At 41.1% G+C, this 20,479-nt stretch overlaps 1 protein-coding gene across 7 annotated transcripts in view; it reads left to right on the top strand.

Moving 5' to 3' along the window:
- Window positions 1-20,479, top strand: part of MTCL3 (MTCL family member 3) — a 64,848-nt gene that overhangs the window by 43,943 nt on the left and 426 nt on the right. For 2 of the 7 annotated variants that reach the window (XM_059400688.1, XM_059400687.1), the window contains exons 6-7: window positions 648-1,823; window positions 3,399-3,531. In XM_059400688.1, the coding sequence (XP_059256671.1) occupies window positions 648-1,823; window positions 3,399-3,521 (1,299 nt within the window). In that variant the 3' untranslated portion in view covers window positions 3,522-3,531. Of the gene's footprint in view, window positions 1-647; window positions 2,092-3,224; window positions 3,532-20,479 lie in introns of those variants that run through there. The other 5 variants (XM_059400683.1, XM_059400685.1, XM_059400690.1 and 2 more) reach the window with 4 other exon arrangements.

Here is a 20,479-nt window from a genome sequence, read left to right as displayed (position 1 = left end):
GACTTTCTTTGCTCCTTCAGAGTGACCATGAGCCTTTGAGTCAGACAGAACTGAATTCAAATTTCACCTTTGTTTTTTGCCACATATTAGCTCTGTAACCTTGAAAAAGTTATGGAGTATCTTTAAACCAGGTATTTTAGTATCTATTACTAAGTTCACTCTAAACATTATATTAGGTCAGATGGATAAAGAACTTTCCAGAAATTGGCTGAGAGTCCATGCTCGGTAAGGGGCAGTGAGTACACGGCATGTGTTCCATCCAGGGAATAGGTTTCACATTTATTATAGTCAGGGGAATTCAAATCATGTAAAAAACAAAACATGCAAAAGGAATGTTGTTGAAATGACAGCCCCACAGTTGTGCTCAGTTACAAGACATGATAGTCTCTGAATAGTGATGACCATAGTGTTTCTCTTTTTATATTTCTTTCTCTTTATTGTTTCCAGGATGTGATATTGTCCTCGTCTTTTATCCACCAAATAATTTAAATGATTTGTAGAAAACATACAGCGTCTACTTATCTGGGTCTCATTAAATCTTAATTATAAGGAAAAGGCAACTACTTTTGCAGGTGTGCTTTGTGTGTGTGCTTTCGACTTACATAAAAGTAACCTCCTCTCCTCTGCCCCTCTTTTTCCCAAACGAGGAGGACAGTGAGGATCTGAAATGCCAGCTGCAGTTCGCGAAGGAAGAAGCTGCTCTGATGAGGAAGAAGATGGCCAAGATCGACAAAGAGAAGGACCGATTCGAACACGAGCTTCAGAAGTACAGATCCTTTTATGGGGATCTGGACAGTCCTTTGCCCAAAGGAGAAGCCGGGGGGCCTCCCAGCACCAGGGAGGCTGAGCTCAAGCTGCGGCTGAGGCTCGTGGAGGAAGAAGCCAACATCCTGGGCAGGAAGATCGTGGAACTGGAGGTGGAGAACAGAGGCCTGAAGGCAGAACTCGACGACCTGAGAGGGGACGACTTCAACGGTTCGGCCAACCCGCTCATGAGGGAGCAGAGCGAATCCCTGTCGGAGCTGCGGCAGCACCTGCAGCTGGTGGAGGATGAGACGGAGCTGCTGCGGCGGAACGTGGCGGACCTGGAGGAGCAGAACAAGCGCATCACGGCGGAGCTCAACAAGTACAAGTACAAGTCGGGCGGCCACGAGAGCGCGCGACACCACGACAGCGCCAAGACCGAGGCCCTGCAAGAGGAGCTGAAGGCGGCGCGCCTGCAGATCAACGAGCTCAGCGGCAAGGTCATGCAGCTGCAGTACGAGAACCGCGTGCTTATGTCCAACATGCAGCGCTACGACCTGGCCTCGCACCTGGGCATCCGCGGCAGCCCGCGCGACAGCGACGCCGAGAGCGACGCGGGCAAGAAGGAGAGCGACGACGACTCGCGGCCGCCTCACCGCAAGCGCGAGGGGCCCATCGGCGGCGAGAGCGACTCGGAGGAGGTGCGGAACATCCGCTGCCTGACGCCCACCCGCTCCTTCTACCCCGCGCCCGGGCCCTGGCCCAAGAGCTTCTCCGACCGGCAGCAGATGAAGGACATCCGCTCGGAGGCCGAGCGCCTGGGCAAGACCATCGACCGGCTCATCGCCGACACTAGCACCATCATCACCGAGGCGCGCATCTACGTGGCCAACGGGGACCTGTTCGGACTGATGGATGAGGAGGACGACGGCAGCCGCATCCGGGAGCACGAGCTGCTCTACCGCATCAACGCGCAGATGAAAGCCTTCCGCAAGGAGCTGCAGACCTTCATCGACCGCCTCGAGGTGCCCAAGTCTGCGGACGACCGTGGCGCCGAGGAGCCCATATCCGTGAGTCAGGTACAGTTCTGCCTATTGCGAGCCACGGCGATGGCCAGGCTGGTCCGCGGATTCGTGCTCCCCGCTGGGGCGTCTCCGCGCACCGACCTCCACGCCCCGCTTCAGGGTCCCCGCGCAGAGCCTCACTGGGCTTCGTAGCCCCACAGCACACGTGTTCTCTCACACTGTCCTTCTTCAGGCCTCGGGTTTTCGGAACCCGCTTGGTAACTCCCTCCCCTCTGTTTTGGTTAAAAAGGAAATTTACACACATCCCCACCATCAGTTTTTGTGTAAAGATTAAAGGATCTTAAACATATATTATTATGTGTCGATATGTTCAGTATTACTCGACCGATTCTGATGGATCAGGCTGTAAGAAGATCCCAAATGGGAATCTTTAATTATGTATTTGCAGGTTTTGAACCAAGATTGAAACTGAGTTTAAAAAGGTGGTTTGATTACTAAGTATCCAGGATTATTGTGTAACTACTGGCAAGAATACAAGCCAACAGTGAAGAGAGGATACAGTGTCTAGATCCCTACCAAAAGGAACAAATAGAAGTCACTCCTTTACAAGTGGAAGTAACAGGATCGTTATTTCTAGGGGGAAAAAAAATCACTGCCATCTCTCTATGTCAAAACTGGGGAAGGAGTGTTATACTTTAACTTTAATCCAACACTGATTCAGAGAAATAGTAATAACTATTCCCGAACAGGGAAAACCAGCATTTTTCCTTCATCCTAATTTGTAGAGGCACAACTGATGAATTGGACTGAGCTGCTCTAGCCAGGTATGGTGGCCAAAGACCCATGCATTTTGTCAGAATTAACCACATAAGAGAGAATTTGTAAAAACACAGCAGGCAGCGCTACCTCTCTGGCAAGCCTCCTGTCCTGTATCCATTGGAGAACACACGGAAGTACAACAGCGTGCATGGCTTTTAAGACACGCAAGAGATTTAAATTTAAAGATCACTGTATACACAGAAGCATGATATTAAATTAACTGCCTGTTAGTCACAACTAGAAAAATCGCAACCCTATTGCTTATTTACCTTGCATGTTGCTCTGCTTTGTTATGAAAAAAAAAAAAGTTTTGCGATAAAACTTGTTGAATTTTGAAATATTAAGGCTTATTGTTTCTCAAATGTCAAATGGTTGGCTTTCGGTTTCCTTGTAGCAGATTTTTGAATACTTGAAGCATGTGGGTTTTCAATTATACCATCAGGGAAAAAAATAGAAATCAGAGTGAGAGAAAGAACTGTGTGTATTAATAGGTTTCAGATTTTGTAAATGCAGGCTTAAGGGAGGGTTCTTCTTCATCTTAAATTGAATGAATGCTTAGATTAGTTAATATGAATTTAAGTTTTAAAAATTATTATTAATTAACTCTTCTCTTTGTCTCTGCATTTACCTTCCCAGATGTTCCAGCCTATCATTTTACTTATTCTCATTCTTGTATTATTTTCATCACTTTCTTACACAACGATATTTAAACTTGTCTTTCTTTTTACGCTGTTTTTTGTACTGTAAATCTTTCATCATTTACCATTCATTGTAGTATTTTCAGTTTATTTATTTTGTCCACCCTTCAAGACAAGAAGTAAAAGAAGTATAATTTCTGTAGTAATCAATGCTATAAAAACACTGAAGACTGCCTATTTCTTTAAAAAGACCCATCTTACCACTACCAAATTCAAAAAGAAGCCCAAGCATTAAAATATTTCAGGTAAGGAAGTAATTATGACTTTTTATATAAATCATTTCAGTTTTTGCTTCTTTCTTTTATATCTTAGTCTGTACTCTTCTTGCTAACTAATTATGACTTAAAAAATGCCAAAATCTTTCAACTATTTCTCAGTAGTTGATTATTAGGGTAATTGAAAAGCTGGACATTCACAAGATGGTCACATCTCAAAATATAGAAAGATGGATTTATAAAGTATCTTTGCTTGGTTGCATTAGACCAACAAGATAGTTTTGATATCCAATAAATGTTAGCAAAAATTATGGTGAATGAATGAAATGTGACCATCATGGAAAGTAAGCAATTTGTCGTGATGCTTGCTGATGGTATTATGTTTAGAAAGATGTGTTTGGAAGCATGAGAGTGAATTACGCATTAGTTCATTGAGAAAGTGATTATAGCCCTCCTACTGCATTTGACCAGCTCCAAGCAAAACAGCCATTTCTGCATTTACCTATTACACTTGGGCATTTGTTGCTGATCAGATGTGTTGCCTGGAGTTCTGGCCTCTCTAATAGGTTATCACATAGAACTGCTTCCAGAGCAGATGGTATAGTAAGGAAAAAATAGTCATTCTCTAGAATTTCATCAAGTTGAAATCCAAGGCCAGTAACATCGTTCCAGTGGGAGTTGTTCTCTAGGTATAAACTTGCTTTGGTGAACCCGAACATCTCCCTTTCTCTTCATCCCTAAAGCGGCCTGAATAGGTTCCATGTATCCAAAATGTCCTCTTCTGTCCATCTTGCTGACAGTGTACCTAGTGGAAAACTGGAATGTACCACTGCCATCAAGATTCAGAAATAGCAGCACTCATGGAAGTCAAGCACTCAGAAATGCTTTGCAGCTTGGCTGGTGGATATGAAAATCTGTGGTTAAAGTGAGGTATCTTTAAATAAATAAATAAAGTAAGGTATCTTGCACCTCAGCATCAAGAATAATATGTGGAAAACCTTTGCTCTACTATGAAAGTTGGTTCTGGTAACGATCTCTTGAACCCTCATCCCCTAGTACCTCCATTTCCCTTTGAGTAGTCATTTAAAAAAAAAAAAAGAAAAAAAAAAAACACTTCACAATAGTTGAGAATTCCGTTTTAAAAAAACTGCTCTTAGTCTCCGTGTTGTTCTTTACATTTTTCTTTTTGGCTTTTGTTTTGTTTTGGAGGGAAGAGAGACCAAGAGTGAGGAGGAGGAGTTAGCCAACAGTTGGAATCTGTCACTATCTACTTGGCTTTTCGTCTTAGAGATTCAAAAGGCTAGGTAGAACTATATGGCAAAAAGAAATAAAATAATTTAAGCACCATATTTCGTAATCAATTATTCCACTGTTTAAAAAGAAAAATAATCTCAGGGAAGGCAACTACTTTCAAAATCAAAGTCTGTCTGTTAGAGCCTTGATTAAGCCTCCAGACAGCCATCTCAGGGGGACCATTTTAGTAACAGAACTGAAAGTCAGTGTTTGATGGCTGAAATTTATCTGAAATGTTTATTGCCTTTGAAGCCACACACACCTAAGTGATGATTCTCAGCTACCCCTGGAACATTTGGTGGTTTATGGAGGTGTTGTAGGTGGTCACAGTAACTGGGAAGCTCTAATGGCAGTAAGAGGAAAGGAATCAAAATCTCAAATAATTGTCCCACCCAAATGGTTAATATTGTCCCTCTGATGAAGCATGGTATGCAGTGAATGTGTTCACTTCAGAAGTATCATGGATAGTCACTACCCTGTGTGACTTTAAGAAACAGGTTTCAGAATTGTAACTTTCTTTTTCATGAAAAGAATCAAGAACTCAATATCTAGATCAGTGGTTTCTAGTCCTAACAGCATATCAGAATTCCTAGGATGTTTCTAGAATTGAGCCCCTCACCTCACCAACTGACACTGAATTTTTGAAGCCAGGCTTTTGTATTTTCTAAAACTCCCTTGAGCCATTTCTTTAGATGTTTGAATTGTCTAAAATATGCATACACAGCCTGACGCAAGGCTGCGGCCAACTGTGTGAGGCCAGCAGTATAGAATCCTGAGCCGTCTAGGTTTCAGCAGACCTTAAAGCTTCCGCCATTCAGTGGATGTCCACATGCTCTCCAAAGCATTTCTATCTTTACTATATGGCCTTTGCCTCTAATGACAGGCAGCTCTAATTCCACAGTAATGCCGTGTTAGAAAACTCTCTTTTATTAGCACAGGTTCTCGAAACCAACAAAAGCAGAGAAGACAATGGGAAGAGGACAGGACAGAAAGCAGGACAGAAAGCAGGACCAAGATGAACAGTGGGCGGGTGCAGGGTCATGTGCACACCCGCAAGTGTAGGCACATACACACCCCCAATTAGAGTGTTGAGATGACCACACACATGTGTACACACACACACACATACGGACAATCCAGCAGTTGGTGGATTTGCACACAGTTATCTACTCCACAAAGCTTCCCATGTGGTGTGCCACAAGTCCTCTGGGAACGATAGGTGCCAGCTGACTGGTGTCCAAACCAAGATGAGAAGGCATATACGAGAGGTGTGAGAATGCAACAGAAATACAGAACATGGTTCCCTCTGTATTTATTTATTTATTTATTTATTTATTTATTTTTAAAGATTTTTTGTATTTCTTCATGAGAGACAGAGAGAGAAAGGGAGGGAGAAGCAGGCTCCCCACTGAGTAAGGAGCCCAATGAGGCCTCAATCCCAGAACTCTGGGATCACAACCCGAGCTGAAGGCAGACACTGAACCGGCTGAGCCACCCAGGCACCGTCATCCCTTGTGTATTTAACAAACCAAGTAAGGAGGTGGCTGTTAGGTGCAGACAAAATGAAATTCAGTTTTTACTCTCCTAGCACTTTCAATTGGTTCGTTGACCCGGACAAACATGTGAACAGCAAACTCTAACAGGTGATCTTAGTGAAATGTCAAAACAAATAAACAAAAAGGCTCATAGTTGCAGCTTATTTTTATTGGACACCTGAAAGCATGTTGGATTTCCCTAAGAAAACAGTAAAATCCCAAGACATTTTTGCATGGAATGAAACAATAAATACATATATGCATGCATGCATAGATACATACATGCCTATATGCTTACATACAGGTGTGCTGCATATATCTCCACAGTATCTGGTGGCCTGAATAAGAAAGGAGAGGCTAGCCAAAGGAGGTCTAGGCTGATCAAAACACCAGCCGCATCCTTAGATCTCTTGTTAGGAATTGAAGTCATCCTGGCAACAGGGATATTAATCTCACCTATGAACTTCTAAGGCATTGGTTTTAGAGAAGAATTCAATCCAGGCACTCCATCTATGGAGCCCCAGTAAGAAACTGAGGAGGGGAAACAGGACTGACTTAGTTACTGCTCCCACGTTCTGAGAGAATTGGGGTCACTCTGACAGCTTCTCTGAAGATAAGCAGGCAACTTTACAATATAGTTGAGTTCCAGGGAGACGTTTTCCAACTCTCCACTACCTGATACATACCCCACTTTCCAGTTTGTGCCCACATATAAGCAAGCACACACCTCTCCCACACTGTAGTGTATAGTGAGACATGCATTCAGCATCAGGGAATTCAGACCTGCTTCTATCTCGTGGGACTGCTGGGAGCAAGTATGTAGGAGGTGGTTTTAGCAAACTGCCAGGAAGTGCAAAGCAAACTTATCCCTTGCTGCCTTCTCCCTGGTACTTAAGGCTGTTCTGTGAGTGCCCACAATCTGTGGTATAGCATCCCTACATCACCATCTCTTACTCTCCCTATAGATGTTAACCACATCTATATCCTGTTAACAGAGATGGTACCCGAGACCTCAGAAAGAGCATCCCCTGTAGCTTCTTCTCCTTCCCTTTGATCCTGTTACTTGCATTATCTTTGTTGTACAAAGCTAGTTCTAAAAGAGGAAGGCCCAGGTTTCTTTGTTCATCAAGAGAACAAAGTCCCCCAACTACTGAGACGAGGAATTTTCTCCTATTTGTACCTTTGAAGCTGTGCTATTTAAACATGACACTGACAAGAAATTCAAACAAGCAAACCTTATTGTAGACAATTCCATTGCATGCACATTCTTGAGCTTAGGAAAGAGTGTCTTTGGTAAGTTGGCCTGGATTTAAGAAAAAAAAATTTAGTTGGCTATTTTTAAGCATAACTGACTCAAACTCATAAAACAAGGAAAAATTCAGTGCTGAGCTTGGAATGTGTATTGGCCTGCATTTTGCAACCTTCCTTTCAAGCCGTGTGGCAGAGTTGCGACACGGTTATTTAATCAGCTGCCAGAGAAGTTTGGTATGTCAATTTGGTAGCGAAGTCCTAATTCCAAATATTCACACACTCTTTGTAGCTATATTTGGATAGAACTCCAGCCCACTTTCATCTGGTAGTCACGCTTTGGGTCAGATGCTCTAACTGAAGGTAAGGATTGAAGAGGAAGTGATAGAGCATATTGGAAAGTGAGAAAAGCTGTCCTTCAATGTTGATTTTCTGTGGTCCCAGCTGAGTGTTTGAGCTGAGCTGCTTATGTATCTATGTCAACAAACAAGATGTGATTTTTTTTTTTAAGATTTTATTTATTTATTTGACAGAGATCACAAGCAGGCAGAGAGGCAGACAGAGAGAGAGAGAGAGAGAGAGAGAGAGAGGGAAGCAGGCTCCCTACTGAGCAGAGAGCCGGATGTGGGGCTCCATCGCAGGACCCTGGGATCATGACCTGAGCCGAAGGCAGAGGCTTTAACCCACTGAGCCACCCACATGCCCTTCTGTACGTGATTTTATCAAAGGCTAACAAATAACATTTGTTCCTTTCTGAGGTTGTCCAACATAATGTACCATGAAAGCGAGCAAGTCAGCTCTTCAAATTCATGTTGAAAGTACCTATCTTGACTTATCTATGCGTTTGAAAATTAAGAGGGTGTGGGGGCAGAGAGAAGTGCATTTGTTTGCCCAGTGGCCTCAAATAGCTTATAAGGGAAGAGAATTTGAGAGCTTTTTTTTTTTTTTTGAAAGATATAGAGTCTGTTATTTCTTAAAATCAGAAAATTGTGCTTAACATCTAGTTTATAATTTCCTTTCTGTATTTTCACGAATCTGTGCAGCTTTTGCACAAAACATGTCATTTCCTCTGAATCGTGAATTCCTGGACACACAAAACAGAGTTTGACTTTTTAAATAGAACAACCTATGTGGCAGCCTAAATCAGTTCTTTAGAACTTCAGAGGGAGAATGTTACTTAACAAGTCAGCAAAATCAGTTTATTCTGGATTTTAGATGACTCTTAGGAATCTGAGCAACTTTACCTGGGTGGGGGCGGGGGAGCATATCTGCTGAGGCACCAGGGCCACTGCATGGAAGGTCTTAGCCTTATTCTAACTGCTTAGGCTCCATGTAATGAAAATATCCACGTGAAGCCCCCAAAGGAGGTAACTGATGGAAAGTTAGGATCCCCCAGCCTTGGATGTTATAAGCTCTTTGTTTGAAGTCCTGCTATTTATAGAAAGTAGATGGATTCAAAAAAGCAAGGTAAACTCAGAATAGATAAGAAAGAATGAAGTTGTGGGAATCTTCCTGTGCAAAATATTTCAATGGCAACAGCATCAATAAAAGAATATGGTGTTAAGGCCAAGGACAGCCATTGGGGGTACTGTGTTTGCGTCTCTCGTGGATTTCCTGAGAGACCTTGGTGTGGGCCATGGGTCTGGCTGGCTCTGCAGAGTGCTCTGATCACAATGTTCACAGGGCTGCCTGGAACTGTGGCTTTGGGCCTCGCTGTTTGTACCTTCATCTTTAGAGCCTTTACCATAGTCTTCCCCCTTCATGACGACATATTTCTTCTCACTTGGGCACCAGCCCATCCATTTGGCACCATCCAGACAATCTCCCATTCTCATCGCCCCTCCTTCTCCCCATTTCATGTCCCATGGAACTGATTCTTTTCCCAAGCTTCAATCAAAGCTTACCTATATTTACTTATTCTTCCCAGTCCTTTCTATGTGCTGGCTCTTCTTTTATGTGCCAAGGTGGGACCTGCCAGTAACTGCTTCTTCTGTCAATGAAATGTTATTAGACAGTTACAAACTGGAAATACAATACTACCACCTGTTGGTGATAAAGCTAACATTTCTGGTAGAAGACACAGATGGGCTGGCTCCGCATCTCCCAAGGAAGGCGGGTGGGGAAAGGAAAGGGAGTAGGGACTTCTTGCTCTGTCTTTGGCTAAGGGGCATCTCCGCCCTGCTTTAAGGCTGGAACTCCTCCCAGGGAGAAATGACTCAGGGTGGCCCTCTTGTGGTAGACCAGCATTCCTGAGATTCTTTTCTGAAATAAGCGGTAACTCTAGAACAATAGGTCTCGTTATTGCTTATTATTTAGATTTTGTTCTCATCATTATCCAAAGCTCCCAAGTCAAGAATCTGGAAATAATATAATGAGGTGCTAAAAACCAATTTGAGAACAGTAAGCCAGATCTATCTCTAATTTTAAATAGCCCATAATCCTAAAATGTTTTATTGCTTTATTGTTTTATTTCTTCAGAACACAGACCAATACTTAAACAGAACAGTTAGTTTAAGACTGTTTCTTTTGAATATTTTTGTCATCTGGAAATGCCTGTACATAAGCCCCATGACAGATATGCTTGGCTAAAACCTCTGCTGACATGCCACCAACCCTCAGAATAGAAGAGAGAGCCAGCATCCCATGATTCTAGGGGGAAAACATCCAGAACTGGGGAAAGAGCACATTTGCTGAAACACAACAGTCTAAATATGTGACAACCTAATTCTGTGTGTGTGACTCTCATAATCTTATAACCCAAAACAGATTCTCTAAGTATCAAAATTATATTGCATTTGCTAAGACAGAATCCAAACCCTGTCATTCTTGGACTGAAATAACACAGAACCAATTTGAGAGAACTAGCTATGGAACTTTGTAAAAATCCTGGCCTCATCACCTGATTCCAAAGTCTGGGGGAATGTTCCAGCTTTCATGATTTTTTTTTTTTTTAATTATTCTCTGAGTGATTGCAGGGTACAGCAAGGCTGAGAATTAACACTAAATTATGGGTCCCCTTGATGGAATGCTGTAGGGACTAGGAGGAGAGTCTCTTCACATTTGTTTATAAGTTTATTTTGGGGTAGTGGACTACTCAGGATGTGAGCAGTCATGCCACAGGTTACCTTTCAGGAATCATCAACATTGACCAAGCTCATTGTGAACAAGGATTTGTCTTATTCTTCTTCTGGGCCTTAGGATCCAACAGTTTACCTCGTACAGAGTTGGTGCTCACAAATATTTGTTAAACGGAACATTAATTTGAGTGCCCAAGACTTCTCCCTAAAGAATGAAAGAGAATTTAAAGGTCAAGAGAGTTCTACTAAACAACCAATATCATGTATCATAAAACATTTTGAAAATTGCAAAAGACATTATTCCAGAAGGAAAGATTATTTTAAGTGTATGCCCTATAATAGTCTCTACATTTTAATATGCATAAGAATGAGTTCAGTTTTTCAAATTCATCCCCTTTCCAATTGTTTCCATTTCCTTGTCAAGGAAAATAGAAATATGATACCCTTTCAACTGGTAAATATGTTTGAAGAGTAAAAGAAAAGGGACTTTAAAAAGTATGCATACCAGAAGTCAGAAGCCACCCAGCCTCATACACAGCCAGAGTTCCGTAGCATAAAGAAATTAAATAAATGACTGCTTTGCAAGGCTTCAAGATCATCATTCGATGAAAAATATAAATTAAATGTGTGCTGGCCTGCTAAAGGCAAAGTTGGAACATTTATTCCCAGATTTTCTTCAACCACCAAATTAAAATCCTTTATCTTTGCATTTGGACCCAAGATGCGGATTATCTCAGGACACAGGCCTCTGTAGGTAGGCAGTCATTAAGATAAATACTCTATTTGACTCCTATGTTATACTCGGAAAATGGAGTAGCCTCTGCCTCATGTGGACTTAGAAGAAGACAGAATTTAGAAGTTGACAAGACCAGAAATCAATGTCTCATGCCCCAAATCCTTTTCCCTTGAACTCCTTGGCATTTTAAACTTCAAGGCACTCCACCAAGAATGAGAAGACCGGGATTCTATTCCCGGCACTGCTAGTAAGTGGCTCTCTGACCTTGACCCGATGACGTACCGTCAGGGCCTTCTTCCTCAGCTGTAAAATGAGAGGGTTGGCTAGATGATTTCAGAGGTCCTTTCTGGCTCTAAAATTCTCTACATCTAGAAACACCTGCCATGACATTTATGCACTCAATGTTCTTGTTTCACCCTTTCCAAAATGTTATCATCTGTGGTCTAAAATTATTATGCATATAGACCTTGTTAAGTCCTTTTGGGGATTTTCCTTTTTGTCTCTCGACACCTAACTGGTGTTGCTGCATTTACTTGACATGAAATGTTATTTTATTCATGTCCTCACATATTAGTTCTACATTGAGATAAGATTAGTATGGGACCAGATTTGCATGATTCTTCCAAATTTTCTCCAAGAGACAGAGCAATGATTTGGGTCAATTTCATATTTGAAGGCATAAATATATAAATTGGTTTAAAAGCAATCTAGATTATACCACAAATTGCACTTTTGCCATAAAGTTTTCAGCCATTCTTGACATCAGCTTGAAAATGTCAGGCACTTCAAGGTACCCAGATATCCCTGAGGGGCTGAGTATACCAGCCTTGGTCTTTTATGTACCTAACAGTAGGAACTTTTCTTAAAGTATTTTTAAAAATGTTTTTCGTGGAAAGATTCAAAAGCACCTGTGCTGAATTTTTCATTGACTTCCTGTCCTTTCATTATATATATATGTGTGTATATGGCATGGAAATTGAAGCTAATACATATAAAAATTATTCAACAAAAAGGGTTGGGAAACACTAGAATAAATGATAGATGTGGAGCGAAATTCTTGTCAAAATTCCTAGTTTGGTTCTGCATAATTTCAGGTGAGCTTTACCATGACAAGAAGCAGATGAAGCACCTATGATAAATAATTACTAGGACTTCCATGAAGAAGGCATTGGAATTGATCCTGTTGAGTGACAGTACAGAGGATAGCCCAACATCATTTCTCCCATAACTTAGCCACATATTATCTGAAGTTCCGATAGGATTTAAAAACCAGTCTTAATTATATTTACAAAGGACACATGGAAATGAAGAGGTTCAGAGTGGAAAAAAGTTGTAGGGGCAGAAATGTTACCAGATAATTCTGTATAGGTGCTTTGGGGCAATCCTTTTCCCCTACTCCAGGATTTTCCTCCTGTCCTGGTAAGGATAGAGGCAGAAATATGCTACCTTTTTTGGGGTGCATGGCACTAAAAGTTTCCCCTCACACTCTGACAACAACCTCAGGAAGTAAATATAAGTATCCCTTTACAGAAGAAACACACTCAGAATTTCACACGGATGAGTGGTGGCAGTAGGATGGAAACCAAGATCTCCATGACAAAATTCCCCGGCCTCCAGTTAAAGAAACAAGTTCCAAACCCTACTCCTCCACATGGGCATCTTTCCATGAATTTTGGGAAATTACTTTATATCTCAGGGTTTTATCAGTAAGACTGGGTGAATAATATCAACAGATACATTTGCTATGACCGTGAACTAGGATAAAGATATATTCCAAGTACTTAGTGCAGAGCTTTGCAGAGAGCTGTCTCTCCCTGAGTAATCGTTACTATTGCTATAACAATTATGTTGTTACTGCTTTTGAAATGATGGCAGGCTTTTGAAACACAGCATGATTTCCTTCAATTGCACTAAAGTGCTACCATGAGCAGGTTATTATTACTGAACTTTTGAGCTCCCACGAAATACTCCCACAAAATTTTCCTAGTAATCTGGAACCAGGCAAAAAAAAAAAAAAAAAAAAGTGTGAAAGTGAATGTGTAATGTTTTAATGACCACGCAGGAAATTCTTCAGACTTGAAAGTAAGACCTTAGTATTTAAACCTTTAACAGGCTTATTTGCCGAAATACACACAAAACCGTTTTAGACACTTTCTTATAACTCATTTAAACAGAACATGAGCAGAGGCATGCGTGTACAAGTTCGTGCACAACCTGGAAATGTTGCCGAGAAGGCATCTCTCCCAGTATTTCCAGGATAGATTGATTTGGCCATGGTCTAGGAGGCCCCTCCATATACTTGGGCTGCGGTACACCTCAGCTGAAAGCATGCACATGGGTATCTCGTGGTGGTGGTGGTTGTTTTCTTCCCATGATAAATATCATTCTTTCCCATGGTATCTGACTTCTTCTGGCGGGAAGACATCACAGACATTACAGAGAGCAAGCTGTCATAGAAACGTGAAGCATATGATTTTGGTCTTTCCCTATGTCCTGCTTCCCCTTTATTTAAAGTCAGACATTTGATACGTTTTCACACATCTCTGGAGATGGCTCTCGGTGTTGTTCTGCCACATACAGACACCTACTTGTCAAGGCACTGAAGAGGGCTTTCTGACTCTAGCTGAAAAAGGGAAAGAGAGAGGTATGCAAGGAGATAATTCTTGCCTATAAAAACTGAGTTGACTTTCCCAAATGAAATCTAAAATTGGCCATTGTCATTGTGTGATATTAACACCAGCTCTTTTGGCAAGTTGGAAAATACTGGGCTCCATTATAAAAGCTAAAAATGTCCTGGACCTGGAGTTGTTTACCCAGAGTATGAGCCGCTCTAAAGTTACAGAGCTCTGGTTGGAAGACTGGCTTGAAGGCCGCCTCCAAGTAACTGACGTCACAGTCGTCTCAGCGGCTGCTGTGACACCGAGCTGAGCAGCTTTTTGATTTGTGAAAGGGCTGAAGGTTTCTAAGGGACTTGTCAGTACTGCTCTGTTGAATGGTTGGATAGATTTTGCACTCCCATTTCTTGCAAAGAAGCAAGATACACTGAGCTGAGACTTTCGTCTTTAAAACAACAACAACAACAACAACAAAACCTAGCTATCCTTCCACTGCTAGTTGTGGTGGGACATCCATAGGATTTCTCCCCAGAGCAAAAAGGTATGTTTCTTTCTATCAAATGACTCATTGTGGCAAAATATAGAGGGGCTGCTGCTGATATGACTTAAACTCTGAACACTGTTTAAGGGGAGGGTTAGTTCAACATCTGCCTCTTTCAGTGTCTGTGTCTGGGCTTAAAAACAGTGAGCGGGGTGGAGTAGCGGATTTTACTGACTCCCGGGGAAGCAAGGTTCAGCTGCTGTGGGTGGATTTCCCAACTCAGGGCTGACAGCGACATCCACCCTCTGAAACGGTAATTTTCAAGCACTGATTCTCAGTACTTCGAGCAGTACTTCACCTACTGTGGAATTTCATTAAATGTATTTATGAGAATGCTGTTTTTCATCAGGATGAAGACTGTTTACATTTACAGAGTAAAGTTCACACTCCTGGAGATTGTTGGTATTTGAAAATTACAACGAAAAGTAAATGTAGTTCATTCAAGATGATGGTTTGCTCCCTCCATGACTAGTGCTTTTGTAATCTGAGTGGAAGTGCGTGCCATTCATAACCCGTGAATCTGCGGTTAGCTGGGAATCTTACACTACATCTTCTGTTGTTTAAGTTGATGAATTTTGGATACTTACTTATCCATGACAGAAGTTCCTTTCGAAAGTTTTCTAAGTTAAGAAAAGTAAAATCAGCGTGTCTATCTTGGAAGCTTTCTTTCTTTCTTTCTTTCTTTTTTTCCTTTCTTTTTTAATCCTGGATGTTTTCTAGCATGAGTGTATAACTGAAGAAAAACAAGGAAAGAGAAGGTAATCAAATGAGAAGGCAAGAAGGATTTCTTCAGAATGGCATGTAGCATTATTGCTTTGGCCTTTTTGAAACATGAGGAACATGGTGAAATAACAAGAAACAGCAATGAGAAAATACTCCCTTTTGCCCTGCATGAAATCAAATCGTGGTTGTCTTTGAAAGATGCATCTTTCAACAATAGGGGAGGAGTAAGGTCTTAATTTGTTGAAATGATGCAAGTGATTTGTAACAGCCTGGAGAAAGAGCTAGAGAGTCTTAGAGGCTAATGGTGCCTAACGCCAATGGGTGTGGGCATAGGAATTATTCATCCCTCAAGCTTAAAGAGAAGCAAAGCATTTCTAGGGCCAATGATTTTTCTAGGAATTGTGAGATTGATTGTACCTACTGTGTGGCATTCCTACATTCCTTTGTAGCCTCCTACAAATGAAAAACCTTTGATTTTTTTTTAAATTTTATTTATTTAACAGACAGAGAGATCATAAGTAGGCAGAGAGGCAGGCAGAGAGAGAGAGGGAAGCAGGCTCCCCACTGAGCAGAGAGCCCGATGTGGGGCTCGATCCCAGGACCCTGAGATCATGACCTGAGCCGAAGGCAGAGGCTTAACCCACTGAGCCACCCAGGTGCCCCAAACCTTTGATTTTATATGAAAAGTAGCATGTTTAGAAAAAAGAAATAGGAGAGCAAGAAACAAATACTCAGAACAAAAATCTCAGAAGAGAGAAGTAGCCATAGACAGGGTCAGCACCCATAACACTGTTTCATTTGTCTGGCTGATGTCCAGTTTCCAGTGGGGGGAGAGGGGAATGGTGGCTAAAATGGTAATGACCAAACTGTAGGAAGATTGGAGCTCTCCTTAGAAAAAGATGTGTTACCATGACCAAATTGAGACTGAGTTGGGAAATTAATTTTTTGTGAGATTCCTAAGTTTCTCTTAAATGCTGCTTGCTTATAGGACAGAAGATAAGCAGAACTATTTTTCACCCATCACCATGCTTGGGCTACCCACTCGCAACCCAACAATTCTGGCTTCCTGCCTTAGCCTCAGGGACTCAGAAGTAGGTTACATAGATTATATAATGCTACCTTAGCCTTGTCGAGGGAAGAACACATGCGTGACTAATGCAGTTCACTCGATCCTTTTATATTTGCTCTAATAAATTTGTATTCTGAATGAAATTCTGCATGAACCGAAATGATACAGAGTTGGAGACACAGAGAGGGATGCAGATGGCTCAAATCCTTCCTCCTCTCCCACGTAGATGCCAATATCCATGGGCGAAAAGTATGACAACTAGGAACAAAGAGAACTTTTATATTGGCCTCACTAGAGAGCACTGAAACGGAGTTTTAAAATCTTTTGAACCACTTTACCCTGTAACTTCTCATGATAGGACATTATGTTCCTACAGAGTTGCCCTATTACTTGGACTTTTTTTAATATTTAAGGAGAATTATAATAAAAAGCAGTTTAATATAAGATTTATCTATTCAAATTTTTATCTACAATTAAAAAAATTGCCTAAATGTTCAATTTGCCATGTATTCTTAACATATTTGAAAAATACTGATGGCAAAAGAACGTCATTGAAAATATGAGAGTCTGCAAAATTAGATTTGTTCCTATTAATCTTCTAATTAAATAAAGGTGAAAATTGTAAGTTTTATTCCAGAGAAAGAAAACATAAAGAAGGAAAAATGAAGGCGAGGAAGGAGAGAGGGAGGGAAGAAAAGAAAAAGGGAAGGACGGAAGGAAAAAACCAAGAAACAGGCATTTACTGAACACCCACTCGGATTCAAAACCATGTGAGGCACTTTTATTAAGCCTTCTCCCTCTTTTGTTCATGTAATCCTCACGACTACTCTAAGGACCCCACTGTATTTCTGGAGGGGAAAGCAATAAATTCAATCATATTACGTTTGACATTTATGACATGACATAGATGCTAGGAAGACAACATAAATCCTCCCACAAAATTTGGCACAGATATTGCTCTATAGGAATTTTCTTTCAAAGGCTTGCTTTTGATCCATAACCATTACATTTCCTGGCACTGGATACTGCTCTGGCCATGGAAAGGGGAAGCTCTGTAGATTGGCCCTCATCCAAAGTAAGTGATGAGTTTGGCTGTTTGCAGTTAAGTGCAGGATTCGGTCTGCTTTGGCAACATTACCTGGGTTCATGTATAATGCTGTTACAAAAAGCAAGCCTGAAGTAGTTTTCCTGGATGACCTTCAGGTAGATTCCAAAAAAAAAAAAAAAAAAAAAAGAATAACCTGACACCTTTTAGCCTTGGTCTGGAAGTGATTCAGGAAGAAGAGTTAGCAATAGAAAGAAAAATTGGAGGGGCGCCTGGGTGGTTCAGTTGGTTAAGCATAGGCCTTGGGCTCAAGTCATGATGAGCTCAGGGCCTTGGGTTCTCAGCAGGGAGCCTGCTTCTCCCCTTACCCCCGCTCCTGTTCTCTCTCTTTCTCTCTCTCTCTCACAAAACAATAGAATCTTAAAAAAAAAAAAAAAAATAGTTTAAAAAAGGGAAAGAAAATTGGGGCCATTTGCTATGTAACTATAGGAGAAACTTTGTGAAGATTTCTGAATATTTCCTGTGCTTAGAAACAGGACTAAACATGGGCTGTCATAACACCTTCTTTCCAGGTAGCTTGAAATTAATCTGCTCCCTTTCTATAATTTTCTTGGATACCTTTGCAGCTACCTCTTGAGGTCTTAAACCATTCCACTCTCCCTAAGAAACCTCAGTGTTAAGTACCTATTGTAAGCAAGAGAGTTTCAGCTCACAATCAATTACATATAGCTTCGAAGCAGTCTGCCAGTCAAAAAAATAGGCACCGTGCATTTCCTGTGAATAGTTAGTAGATGAAATTAAAAGATTACTAGGTAATCAAGATTAATGACCGATCTACCAAAACAAACAGAAAACAAGATTGTGTATATTCTTTACCATCTTCGTTTTGTTAGATCTTCATTGACGTATTTATTTTAGGCAACTTGCTTTGGGTACTGTGGTCACTGGTCACTGGCTCACAGGTGTGGAAGGTAGCAAAAGGACAAAAGGATCGACAGAGGAGATGGAACATGAGACTAGGAAAACAGCATGGCTGAGTGGATAAAATGAGACATGAGAGCATCTCAGATCTGAAATTAGCTTCTTTTCTTGACTAAATTAGTCACAGTATTAAGACTGTCAAAGAAGTAGGTAAAAATGACAAAGGCTCTGTAGCAAATTGTTTATGAGAATGACAATGTAGATCGCAATATTTATGGGCTGTTTTTGAAGGTAGGGCCCTGTCTAGGGCACTCATTTCTTTTTTATCCTTATTAGTCTATTATAATTTATTGATAGATTGCGGCTCAAAAAATATCTTTGGAGCAGTTTACCCCTTGGATATGCATGTTCAGAACAGTCTGATAAAAATGAAATTAGTCTTCAATGTTTATCTTACATTTGGGACGCGAAATACACGGTCATCTTCTGCCACTACAAAATGGGGCTTGCTAAGTAGTTATGTCGGCTTCATGCCACAGCTCCGATACCCAAACAGCTGTTGACTTTGGGGTCACTGTGCTTGTAATTAGCATTAGCAGCCACCTGGTAAATTAACACATTTCGGTCATGACCCAGATAACCAAAGAGCTAGACTTCCAATAGCCATCATTATCTTCAGTGTGATTTAGACATTTTAAATACTCTTTTCCACCCACTAAAAAGTGTCAGTCTGCTTTTTTTTTTTTTTTTTTTTTTAAGTAGACTTTATACCCAACGTGGGGCTTGAACTCACAACACTGAGACCAAGAGTCAAACACTCCACCAAACAAGCCAGCCAGGTTCCCATATGCCCTTCTTAATCGAAATTGCTTTTCACGGAAATCAGACCATGATTTTTTTAAGGAAGAACTAGGGAAAATGTGTAGATTTCTCAAACGATGTTGCCTATCGTGTGTCATATAATCTTTGTAACAACCCTTTAAGTAGCATCCATTTTTAAATAAATCTCAGAGATTTTAGATGACATATAACAGAATTACTGATCTGGTATTTTAAATTGCATCTTCAGGGGTGCCTGAGTGGCTCAGTCAGTTGAGCGCCCAACCTGTGATTTCAGCTCCGGTCAAGATCTCAGGGTCATGAGATGAAGCCCTGTGTTGGGCTCCATGCTGGGCATGGAGCCTGCTTAGATTCTCTCCCCCTACCCCTTTCCAATCACACACACACACACACACACACACACACACACACACGTGCCATCCAAATAAATAAATAAATGTTAATTAAATAAATCGCATCTTCAAAGCCTAAATATACATACTGGAAATGCTAGAAATCTAATTATTTCAGTCACTGCTTAATGTGATCAAGGATATCCTTGCAAACAGAGCAGTGTTTTCTTCAGTGCTCTGTATTCAATAGGCTAAACAGATTGTGGTATATGGTTCGTTAGAAGAAAATCAGAGCATGTGGTTCCCAGGATGGCTTTGCCGCTTTTACATTTTACTTGATGAACTAAAATAATGAACATATTTTTATGATTCAGTTTCATTTTTTGCTGCCATGTCAGTCCCACCCAGATTGACTAACAACTCAGGGGTCTTATCACTACAGTCCTCACATTTGTCGTGGGCTTGCGACTCTGAATACAAACGGAGACTGTGATCCTGTACTACTCAGGACTTCAATTCACAGAAACACACAGTCCGGTTGCATCAAAAACAGGAGTAATTCTGTTGCAGCAGAATCTACCACAGCTGTATGGATAGGACAGACCACCCAGTGGAATTTCATACTTCTACTCTTAGATAGTCACACAAAAATTCCATCTTTAGATTAGGTGGTTGGTTAAAGGAATGCATACATCTTACATATGCATTTAAATATAATTTTGCTGACTTGTTTCAGAAAGGGGGGAAACCCCATTTGAGAAAGGGGGAAAAAACCATTTGGACAATACTTACTTTTTTTTCTTTTTTTATTTTAAGTGAGTGCTTTTTTTTTTTTTTAAAGACTTTATTTATTTATTTGACAGAGAGAAATCACAAGTAGATGGAGAGGCAGGCAAAGAGAGAGAGAGGGAAGCAGGCTCCCTGCTGAGCAGAGAGCCCAATGCAGGACTCGATCCCAAGACCCTGAGATCATGACCTGAGCCGAAGGCAGCGGCTTAACCCA

This window comes from Mustela nigripes, chromosome 5 (genome assembly GCF_022355385.1).
Source record: "Mustela nigripes isolate SB6536 chromosome 5, MUSNIG.SB6536, whole genome shotgun sequence".
In the NCBI taxonomy this organism is placed as follows: domain Eukaryota; kingdom Metazoa; phylum Chordata; class Mammalia; order Carnivora; family Mustelidae; genus Mustela; species Mustela nigripes.
Note: the sequence above shows the minus strand (reverse complement) of the source record. Positions and strands in the feature narration are given on the sequence as shown.